At 44.4% G+C, this 12,337-nt stretch overlaps 1 protein-coding gene across 1 annotated transcript in view; it reads left to right on the top strand.

The window, feature by feature from the left end:
• Positions 1-12,337, top strand: part of SLC35D2 (solute carrier family 35 member D2) — a 186,289-nt gene that overhangs the window by 26,707 nt on the left and 147,245 nt on the right. The window contains exons 3-4 of the mRNA XM_077299652.1: positions 4,624-4,710; positions 6,590-6,657. Coding sequence (XP_077155767.1) covers positions 4,624-4,710; positions 6,590-6,657 — 155 coding nt within the window. The remainder of the gene's footprint in view (positions 1-4,623; positions 4,711-6,589; positions 6,658-12,337) is intronic.

The following is a 12,337-nucleotide window of genomic DNA, read 5'->3' as shown; positions in this document are numbered from 1 at the left end:
GAGCCATGTATACAGGGACAGCGATGGGGGAGCCATGCATACAAGGACAGGGACGGTGTCATGATTCGGTCTGGGTTTTAGTCCTGCCTGCCCTTTTCCCGGGCTGATCATGTCAAAGGTTAACTTTGTTCTCCCTCATTCTGGGTTCAGGTTTGCTATTTAGCTCCATTGCATCCTGCAGGCGGTGTCAGTTACAGCTTCTGCCTATGGCGTGAGTAGTTGACTCTGGTTATATCCTGATTTGTCCTGCTGCGATCCTTGATTGCTCCCGTGTCTGTTTATTCCCATTCCCCCATTCTGACTCCGTGTTTTCCCTTTGTGTTTGGACTCTCTGGTACTTGACTCGGCTTTGTCTCAGCCCTGTCTCTGTCTTTTGGTCTGGGTACTTCTGCTTCTGTCTGGTATAGACCCTCTGGCGCATCTCTGACTCTGAGTTGATTTTTCCTCTTGTACTATATTACTCTCCTGGTTTTTGACATGGCTTGTTTGACTACCCTGTTGTCACCTGGTGGTGGCCTTGCTGCAGCACTGCAGGTCTGCTCTGGCAAGTGTTGTAGTCTTCCCTCCACTCTTCTGCCATCTAGTGGAGCGTGCGTCTACCTGCATAGCTGCATGACATTATAAGCGACCACTGACAGTTTTTTTTCTTTGCTCTGCTCCTTATGGATCCGCTGCACACTCTTACGGGTCAGATGTCAAAGCTACCCCAAATGATGCAGGATTTGTAAGTGGAACATAGGGCTCTTGCTTCCTCTCACAACCAACTCCTGCGGGAGCTTACTAAAACTGTAAAATCTTTTCAGGGTTCTATGACAAAATCAGCTGTTTAGCAATCTAACCCCATTGATATTTCCTTACACTCTCCTGAACCTGCGGTCAGGCTCCCTGATACTTTCTCCGGAGAGAAGGAGAGGTTTCTTACATTAAAAGAGGGTCGTAAGCTATTTTTTTCCCTTAGACCCAGATCCTCAGGAGATGAGAGTTAACAGGTGGAGATAATTATTTTGTTGCTCCTCTAAACTGGGCCTTTGATTTAACTGCTACTGCCCCTGAACGAACATCTGTAGATAAGTTCTTTGAAGCTTTAGGATTGATTTATGATGAACCAGACCGGGACAGGGTGGCAGAGGATGTGATAATGCGTCTCTCACAGAGTAAACTCACTGCTGAACGGTATTGTTCTGAGTTTAGATGGTGGTCAACTGAGGTGTCTTGGGATGACTCTGCTTTGAGATGCCAGTTCAGGAGAGGAGAGGACTTTCAGATCATCTCAAGGATGCTCTGACCCTCCATCTACCACCCAGTGCCCTAGGGGAGGCCGTGACTCAGGCCGTTCGCATGAACCGGAGATTATGGGAAAGAGGGATTATCCAGCGAGAGATTCCTGTATTGCCTGCTATGTCTGAGGTGATGCCATTTACAGAGACCATGAAGGTTGGTGCTACCAACTTCAAGGAGGAGAGGAAGCGACGACATGATGGGAAATTATGTTTTTATTGTGGAGATCCGGGACATTGGAAGAAGGACTGCCCCTCTCGTCCATCGATTAACAAGCTTCCGAGTCTGGGTGATTGTCGAGGCGGTTACCCAGGCTCTCAGGTATCACTTTCATCATTTCAAAAAGTTTTGTTAGAACTGTGTTATGGAGGTAGTTACGCATCTACTTCAGCTTTTGTAGACTGTGGATCTTCCATGAACTTCAATGACTCTAGTCTAGTGTCCAAGTTAAAGTTAAGGACAGTTATGCTAGAAACTCCCATCAATATCATTGCCATTGATAAGACACCGTTGGCTCAAAGTGTTATTAAGTTTGTCTCTGAGGAGTTCCTTCTCAAGGTGGGTTCCTTGCACCAGGAACAATTTTCATGTTATGTTATTAATAATTTTCCTGCGGGACTGGTGTTTGGGTTCCCCTGGTTACAGAGGCATAATCCTGTTATAGACTGGGGATCTCGTTATATTGTTAAATGGGGTCCTAATTGTTCCAATGGTTGTCTTCCTGCTGTTTTTGTGTCTGCCATTAATCTGGAGAGTATTCCAGAGTACCTGAAATATTTGGGGAACGTGTTCTCCGAAAAAGAGGCTGAGATCTTGCCAGTACATCGTCCTTATGATTGTACTATTAATCTTATTCCGGGTTCTCAATTGCCCAAGGCCCGTTTGTACAATCTTTCTTGTCCGGAACGTACCGCTATGAAAAACTATATGTCTGATAGTCTACACTAAGGTCACATCCGTCCCTCTGTCTCTCCTATGGCCGCTGGATTCTTTTTTGTTAAGAAAAAAGATGGTGGCCCATGCCCGTGCCTCGATTTTCATGAACTAAATAAAATTACTGTGAGAAATACCTACCCTTCTCCACTCATTCCAGATCTTTATAACCAATTGTCTGGGGCTAAGTGGTTTTCCAAACTTGATCTCAGGGCAGCATATAACCTTATCCGCAATTGGGAAGGGAATGAGTGTAAAACGTCATTTCTCACCTCCGAGGGTCTGTTTGAAAATTTGGTCATGCCCTTCGGTCTCACAAATGCTCACTCCCTCCTTCCAATGGCAAAACTGTGATCTGGGTAGTGGTTGACAGATTCAGTAAAGAGGCACATTTTGTACCTTTGGCAGGACTGCCCAATGCAGAAACACTATCTAAGTTGTTTGTTGAGCATGTTGTGCGGTTGTATGGCGTGCATTTGAGTGTGGTTTCTGATAGAGGGGTACAATTTGTGTCCAAATTTTGGAGGGCATTTTGTAAAACATTGGGTATTTGTTTGACCTTCTCCTTGGCCTACCATCCTGAGACAAACGGTCAGACGGAGAGGACCAATCAGTCACTTGAACAGATTTTGCGGTGTCTTGCTATGTCTCAGCAGGATGATTGGTGTTCTTTGTTGCCCGTGGCTGAGTTTGCTTTTAATAATTGGATTAATCAGTCCACTGGCACCTCTTGTTGTTTTGTAGCTACGGTTTTCACCCCCATTTTGGTGAATTTTCCAGGCTGTATTCGGGGTGTCCAGGGGCTGATTCGGTGGTTCAACGGCTGGAGGAGGTGTGGAGGGAGGTTCAGAAGAACATTTGTGTGGCTAAAGGGAAAACAAAAACATTTTGCTGATGAGCAATGATCTGTAGGACCTAAGTTGCTGATGGGAGACAAGGTGTGGCTGTCTACCAAGAACATATGTCTGAAAGTTCCCTCTATGAAGCTGGATCCCAAGTTTATTGGTCCTTACGAGGTCATTGAGTTTGTCAACCCAGTTGTCTTCCATTTACGCTTACCTCCGTCATTTCGAATCTCCAATGTATTCCATAAGTCACTTCTTAAGCCATGTGTACCTTCCTCTGCTCCCCCTGTCTCAGTAGATGGTCAAACTGAGTATGAAGTTGAACAGATTGTCGATTCTTCGAGGGTTCGCAATTCACTTCAGTACTTGGTCTATTGAAGGGGTTACGATCCTGTGGAGCGATCTTGGGTTCCGGCGCGTTCTGTCCATCTAGTTTGGGTGTTTCATGCACGTTATCCTGGTAAACCTGGGGGGTCCGGTGGCCCCCCTTGAGAGGACGGTACTGTCATGATCCGGTCCGGGTTTTAGTCCTGTCTGCCCTTTTCCCAGGCTGATCATGTCAAGGGTTAACTTTGCTCTGCCTCATTCTGGGTTCAGGTTTGCTATGTAGCTCCGTTGCATCCTGCAGTCTGTGTCAGTTATAGCTTCTGCCTACAGCGTGAGTAGCTGACTCTGGGTTATATCCTGATTTGTCCTGCTGCGATCCCTGACTGTTCCCGTGTCTGTTTATTCCCCTTCCCCCATCCCTTTGTGTTTGGACTCTCTGGTACTTGACTCGGCTTTGTCTCAGACCTGTCTCTTTCTTTTGCTCTTGGTACTTCTGCTTCCGTATGATATTGACCCTCTTGCACTTTTCTGACTCGGAGTTGATTTTCTCCTTTGTACTACGTTACTCTCCTGGTTTTTGATGCCACTTGTTTGACTACCCTGTTGCCACCTGGTGGTGGCTTCGCTGCAGTGCTGCAGGTCTGCTCTGGCAAGTGTTGCAGTCTTCCCTCCACTCTTCTGCCATCTAATGGAGCATGCATCTACTTGCATAGCTGCGGCGTGACAGACAAGGGGAGCCATGCATACAAGGATGAGGATGGGGAGCCATGCATACCAGGATAGGAATGAGGGGACAATTCATACCCGGCTTATACTTGAGTCAATAAGTTTATCCAGTTTTTTGTGGCAAAATTAGGTGTCTCGGCTTATACTCGGGTCGGCTTATACTCGGGTCGTCTTATACTCGAGTATATACAGTATCTTATCACAGGGAGATTTTTTCAACACATCTAGTAGTGGAACTTATTATTGTTCCAAGATCTATTGACTACAATGTGGTTTGTTTGTAGGAAAACCCCTTCAAATATTATGGTGCTTTGAGTTTCATTCAAATATATATTTTAGGTTTATTGTTAGGAAGATGTTTGATACTTCTTCCTCTTGGCATCCATTTCGGTTTTCGTGAAATAGAACAGGACTTGTTTTGACAACTGTATCATAACCTTCTAACATTTTTATATTTTTTGTGGGATGCATTATCTATGTATTAGTTACTAAAACTATGTCTCTGCTTTATTAGATGGGATTCACAATTGTTATATTGTACATAGGAAAGGTGCATGGAATTATCACATTCCCAGATTTTGACAGGGATATTCCAAGAAAGGTGAGAACTTACTTTTCTAAATTAATTCATTTATCTAAAATGTGTGGACAGTCGTTCATCCGTTTACTGCCGAAAAAAACTATATTCAAGATGTTTTGAATAGATTTTCAGGTACAGGAATGGTTGCAATTTATCTATCACATATGAATACAATTCCCCATACACAATAATGCTCAGCTTAAGGCCCCGTCTCACATAGCGATTTACCAACGATCACGACCAGCGATATGACCTGGCCGTGATCGTTGGTAAGTCGTTGTGTGGTCGCTGGGGAGCTGTCACACAGACCGCTCTCCAGCGACCAACGATCAGGGGAACGACTTCGGCATCGTTGAAACTGTCTTCAACGATGCCGAAGTCCCCCTGCAGCACCCGGGTAACCAGGGTAAACATCGGGTTACTAAGCGCAGGGCCGCGCTTAGTAACCCGATGTTTACCCTGGTTACCAAAAAAAACAAACAGTACATACTCGCCTTTCGGTGTCCAGGTCCCTTGCCGTCTGCTTCCTGCTCTGACTGAGCCGCCGTACACTGAGAGCAGAGCGCAGCGGTGACGTCACTGCTGTGCTCTCACTTCTCACTGTACGGCCGGCAGTCAGTGAGAGCAGGAAGCAGACGGCGAGGGACCTGGACACCGAAAGGCGAGTATGTACTGTTTGTTTTTTTTGGTAACCAGGGTAAACATCGGGTTACTAAGCGCGGCACCGCGCTTAGTAACCCGATGTTTACCCTGGTTACCAGTGAAGACATCGCTGGATCGGTGTCACACACACCGATTCAGCAATGTCAGCGGGGCCTCAACGACCGAAAAAAGGTCCAGGCCATTCCGACACGACCAGCGATCTCGCAGCAGGGGCCTGATCGCTGGTACGTGTCACACATAGCGAGATCGCTATGGAGGTCGCTGTTGCGTCACAAAACTTGTGACTCAGCAGCGATCTCGCTAGCGATCTCGCTATGTGAGACGGGGCCTTTAGCCTGGTACTCCTGTGTTCTCTATTAGAGAGCTGCTGCCAGGCTCCTCTGGCAGAGGCTTATCTCCAGGGAGCATAAAATGGTCGTCTCCTGAAATTCAGCAGATTCTTCTCTCCCAATACCTCATCTGTCTGTAAAGAGTTGGCATGCCCTCTTCTATCACCAGTCACCTGCTCTAGGGAAAAAATGAAATATGTTGAGAGCAGCTAGAACCCTTAGCCTGTCTGCAGTACTACATAGCGCAGCTAGAGTCCTCAACCTGTCAGCAGAACTACAGAGCGCAGCTAGAACCCTCAGCCTGTCTGCAGAACTTCACAGTTCAGATAACCAGTATTGGAAATAAAGTAGCAAACACACTTGTAACCGGCACAAGAAACAAGAATTCCAGCCTTTCCATTTTTACAGACACTGTCGTATTACCAGTGCTACTGCCACAACTGAGCAACTGTATGTTCACATATGGCAGATTTTTTTTTAGAAACTACATTTTCTGTGGGAAGTTGTAAAAATGTCTGCAACAAATCTGCCATTGGTGAAGATAAAGCTACATTTTGACATATACTGGGATATCCATCTGTGTGTTCAGGGGCATGCTATCGATTTTCAATTCTGCAGCTTTTCTATTGTTAAGGATTTCAGCTGTTGTAATGAAAAGAGCGAAATCCCCATGCAAATTTGAGTAATATATGATAATATAGTTGAAGTTTCGATACAGATATGCTGATGATGCACTCATAGACATTAGCAGAAATCTAAACAACTATCTGCCACTGTTCATGATGAAATCTAGAAGAGTACAAATGTACAAGGAAACCAAAGCTTTTATTAGCTCTAACAGACCAGTAGCTAATTTGGCTTAATGGAAGCAACTTTTTACATCCAATGTCACTTCTTTCTGTTTGTAGTTATTTCCTTTGCCTTTTTTATACATTGGTAATCATTTAACGGGATTATCAAGCACCCAGAAACTAAGGTAAGAAAAATATTTCATTTGTGCTTTTATGTATGTAAAGTCATGTAGGGTTTGTCAAATATGAAATACCTAGTCATAAGCATTACAACTAGTGATGAGCGTGCGTGCTCGGATAAGGTGTTACCTGAACATTCTCATGTGCTAATAGAGTGTCTTCGGCGTGCTCGAATAATATGTTGCGCATTGACTGCATGTCTCACGGCAGTTCTACAGCCGCAACACATGCAGGGACTACCTGTTTGTTAGGCAATCTCTACATGAGTTGCGGCTGTCGAACAGCCTCGAGACATGCAGGCGCGGGGACTTGAACATAGTATTCAAGCACGCCGAAGATACACTATTAGCCCACGAGCAGCTCCGATAACACCTTATCCCAGCACACTCACTCATCACTATTTACAACATCAACTCCATAGAAATCTCATTTCCATTCAGTGCTGTTCACATGGCCGATGGCGGAATCTCTGGAAGTTGTCAGTCCCAATAGACTTTATTTGCTAACATATCATACTGCTTTCTCTTGTTGACATGACAAAGTCATTGCACTTCACTCTTTGTGTTTCTATTTTAACTCTTGTTTAAGGACAAATAAGCATCTGGGAAATGGAATCCAAATGTGTAATATATAGCTTGCCCCCCAAAAAAGAAAAAAATATAAAACTTTAATTATATGTGTGTGTAAAATAAAAATTGGCTTCTCGACTATTTTAAATGCAGAACTCCTATCTGTTGCTTTCCTCTGACAGAAATACAACGTGGTTTTGATCTCTAGTGTAACAGTTGTCCTGTTTGTATTATTCGATTTAGTTTTTTTTTTTATGTGAACTACAATGAGGGGCGGCCAGAACATGCATATTGGTGATTAGAAAAGAGGGAAAATGCTTCAATACTTTAATCTGAAGCCCGTCCTTCTACACTACTATAGAAGTGGCTGCTCAGAGTATTGAGAAGTGTACTGTTAGGTACCTGGCCAGCAATAGAGATGGCAGCAATATTGTTGCTGTTTTTTCTACCCAATTGATAAAGCAGCACGCTAGCATTTTTGCCACTGGAGTGGTATCAATAATCCTTGTTCCGTGCCCCCGGCACTGCTCCAGTCCGATTCCGTCATCCTGTGACCGTATCTCCTGACTGTTCGGTAGTCACAGCTAATGGTCACAAGCTCTCAATGTCCTGTAAGTCTATAAGAGCTTCATTCTGGCTCTCCTACACTTACAATGAAAAGTCACTTATGGCTTGACAAGCAAACACTGGAGTGACCCTCTTTTACTATAGGCATGACCGCTGCAATTCGGCTGTAGTGCAGCGGGGTTGGTGCAGTGCAACAGATAGGCAGGGACCACATAAAAGTGCAAAGCAAATGTCTTTTAATGTCCAAAGAAACTTACAACTGGAAAACAAATGGTCTCCTCCGGATCGCAGCCAGGGCATCAAGACAGTCCGTATCCAAGACTGGTTGCCATGGCTGACTGCACCGCCGTGTCTCGCTGGGAGAGTGCTAGGCGTTTTGCTTCCCTTGGCTCGTGTTACCTCACACGAGCCTGATGTTGCAGAGCCACCTGCTCTGCAGTTTGCAAACCAAGACTGACACACCCAACCCTTTTCTGCAGAGTTTTTAAATGGAATCTGTGGCAATGGGCCACTTGCAAGACCCGGTATGGAGGGAGCAAACAGCCCCACTACCATCCTGTAGATCGCTCCAAAAATAAAAGTCCTTAACAGGTTTTCCTAAACATTGCCTTGGTCAAATAACTAGACCAGGTCCAGACTTACTTTTATTTTGCACTGCAGGCACAGCTATGCCTATTACTGCAATGCATTCTAGCAGTATTTAATATGACTCCTTTCGCATCCTGGGGGACACATACCGACCCTCACATATGATCACCCTCACTGCCTCACAGGGCCCACTGTTCAGATGCATGCAAAAATGAGCTGACCAAAGTATGTAAATTTAATTTTGGTTCTACTGTATGCAGCGCCCCAGAGTCCTGGTCATTGCAGTACTGTCGCTCCGCCACTAAGGGGAGTGATGGTATGTCTGATGGCACTAAAGGAGTTCACCTGACCAGGTATCACAGACACACATTACACTTCACACTCCGGCCGCTAGGGGGAGCAAAAGGCCCTATCTACTAGGCCACTCCTCACACTTGGTTAAAACTGGGGGTTGGATAGGATGTTAGGGAGAAAGGAGCTGGGGAGAGCTCGAGAGAGGACCTGTCAGGGGTGGGATCCTGGCAGAGCCCTAGGAAAGGACAGATCATTACGGAGCCGTGCCTGTGCCTTATAGCGGCAGACTCCTAAGAAAGGACACGAAGCGAAGCATATTGTGGAGAAGTGAGAAACGGGATCACAGCACAAAGGAGATAGAACCAGAAGGAGTCGTGCCCTAAGATCAGCAACATCCTTCTGAGGCGCGTAGCCGGCGGCCGGAACGCCGAGGAAGTAAGAGACTCTACGCATTACTTTAAACTACAGCCGGGCAGTTAACTTTAGGTTGTCTGTCTCACCTTTACACCTAACAAAGACAACGGAGGCAATTGAGGGAGAGGGGCGTCTCTAGGGTCCCTATAAAATAACTCCAGCCCTACCCCGTCATACGGGTGCGTCCTATCCATATCATCTGGAGGACGGAGAGAAAGAACGGAAACATACACGACAGTTGTGAGGACTATCCCGTGGTGCTCAGCAGGGAAGTACTACAACACACAGGCGCTGGTAGGTAGGCACTGATTTCCACCTGCAAAGGGAACTCTGGATGTGCCTTTGGACCGGCCGGTCTCAGCCAGCCCTGTTAGTAGTGCTCTGGATTGCGGATGCTGAAGCCTTCAGTAAAGAGGTAAAGAGACTGCAACCCTGTGTCCTTGTCATTTACTGCGACCTACACCACCACCTACACCTTTTATTGGGCTCCCCTTAGCAGGACCACGGACCGGGTCTGGCCACGGTGACATCCTCAGAACCAATAGACCCGGTACCGAGTACCCCGCCGTCCTGCGTTTGGGGGCTGCTCCAACTATGTAATGTTAATTTACTTAGCTTGTTTACTGCATAATTGTATGATACCCTTTTCTGCAAATAGTGAATCAAGTGCAATAACACTGCTCATAAGCACTCCTTCACAGGGGCCTACCGGGGGATTCTCCTGTTCCCCTGTGGGCCAGTCCGAGCCTGTCTGACCTCACCAATTTGTTGCTAGTCACCTATCCTGAGTAGTGATGAGCGAATATACTCGTTGCTAGGGTGATCTCTGAGTATTTGTTAATGTTCGGAGATTTAGTTTTCATCTCCGCAGATGAATGATTTACAGCTACTACCCAGCCTGAGTACAGGTGGGGGTTGCCTGGTTGCTAGGGAATCCCCACATGTAATCAAGCTGGATAGTAGCTGTAAATCATTCAGCTGCCGCGATGAAAACTTAATCTCCGAGCAGTCATAAATACTCGGAGACCACCTGAGCGTGCTCTGGAAATCTCGAGTAACGAGTATACTCGCTCATCACTAGTCCTGAGTATAAAGTAGTTAATCAACAACAAAGTGGAGGACAACCCCTTATATTTTCCCAGCCATCAAGTGACCATGCTCAGCTCTGATTTTACCAGTTGGCACTTTCTCAGGATTGTGTTTCTAATGGTTGCTTTGGCGGTTAGTGCCCAGAAGCAACTAGAGTGTTGAAAAGAAACTGATGATAATATAATTTTTTTAATTCTGAATCTTTACCGGACAAGTTATGACTTGAAGACCAAATACAGAAATCACTTTAAGCCATTAAACCAGCTATTATGCTGCAAGCATGCCCTCATACAATAGCCAGAAATGTTGCCTTTACAGGTTTGGCCAGATAATTGCAATGGTGGAGGAGTGTAATTTCCTTGTCAGTGCCCTGAGTGCACAAACAAGATAATTCAGGAAATTCAGTTCAGGCGATCTTTTCACAAAATCAGGTATATCAAACATGTCACTTACAGAGGGCATTAGCAAATGAAATACCGACTAAACATTTACTTTTGAAGAAGAGTAAACATTCCACGTTGCGCCAGGATTGAAAGTCTACTGAAAATGCATTTAAAGAGTAGCCATCATTTTATTTGTATTATTTCCACATAAACTAATAGTACAGATAAAAATAAGCCACTATGTAATATATCTAATGAGAGAAATCCAGTTCTTTCTCCTCCAGGACTGCTCTTTCATTCTCAAAATTCTCAATTCATGCATAAAATCTGTTTTCAATTAACACAGATTTTCCCATTACTGAGATGACAGTTGGGGCGCATAAAGTTGTCTATTTAGGAGAATTTGTAGCAGAGTGCTTGTGTCTGATTATAACTCCCATTTTCCCCCTCTCCCTTCATAGAATATTAGAAGCACCTACTGTCATCTCTTATCTCAGGAATGGGAAAATATCTATTCACTGAATACAGAATTTACCCATGAATGGAAAAATAAATATGAACCCAAGAGGGGGGAAAGCAAATTCCTCTGATAAGATATATTACAAAGTTGCTTATTGTCACGTGTACAATTAATTTATAGAAAATGAAAAAACGTAAAATGTCGGTTACTCATTAACACTTGCTGGACCATCCATTGACTTTAAAGATCCGGATGCCCCCGCTCCTAATTGTAGTGACGTTCTAAAGCAGTAGTCATATAGCTGCGGGATCGGGGATGTGGCTGTCTCTGACAGTTCCCACTGTCTGTGCCTTATTGATCTATGTATACCCAGTGCCAAACAATCGTTGTGTGTGCAGTAATATGAACGGAGACAGCGCTTCCGCCTCCACACACAGTGGTCATGTGTACAAGGAGGGAACAGGAGCTGCTGGGTCATAGGAAACCATGACAGCTCTGCTATTTCAATATTTTAATGGCACCAAAGACCTTATAGGAGGCAAAATGTGTAAAATAAATTAAATAAAAATAAATGATGTCCGATTTATAACAGTATTTGTTACAGAATGGGGAACAAATTTTTAAATGTATTTTAAGGGATCCAAGGGGTAACATTTCTCCTTGTGGAAAGTGACATGCCAAGCCTGGCATGCCAATGTGAGGAGACGTTTAAGCCTTGCAATGCTCCTATGGGAAGTTAAATATGCAAATTGCCTCTTCAGAGAGGAAGTATATACTAGAACTCCAGTGCCACCTATTGGAAGCAGCAATCCTGAAAGTCAATATCAACCCTTTAAAGAGACTTGCCACATGTCTAAGGATAAAAGCCAAACCAGAATCTCAATTTGCAGACATGTGTTTCAGGGTTCTGCTCCTCATCAGTGCAAAGTGTGAGATCTGTTTTGGCTGTGTGAGAGGCGTCTGACCGGGATCCAAGGGGTAACGTTTCTCCTTGTGAAGAATATTTTAGTAATTCTTTGTAGTCATTTAAAAAAATGAAAGGGAAAAACAGACACTTATTTACCGTACTTTATTTTACCACTGATATAAGCAAAAGATAAAAAGGGAGCATATGACGTGACATAAAAATGAAGCCCCATGCATCACAAATAAATGATGTAAAAATTACTTGAATATGCAATCAAGAAATGTTTTAACAGCTCTGTAAACCGCATGTACAAGCAAAAAGAAAAAAATGAAAATGTGTTTAGTCAGACATAGGGTTAAATAGTTATGATGTCTGAGTACTGACATATTGTAACTTGTATTGGCTTATTTTGAC

Source organism: Ranitomeya variabilis, chromosome 1 (assembly GCF_051348905.1).
Source record: "Ranitomeya variabilis isolate aRanVar5 chromosome 1, aRanVar5.hap1, whole genome shotgun sequence".
Classification (NCBI taxonomy): Eukaryota; Metazoa; Chordata; class Amphibia; order Anura; family Dendrobatidae; genus Ranitomeya; species Ranitomeya variabilis.
Note: the sequence above shows the minus strand (reverse complement) of the source record. Positions and strands in the feature narration are given on the sequence as shown.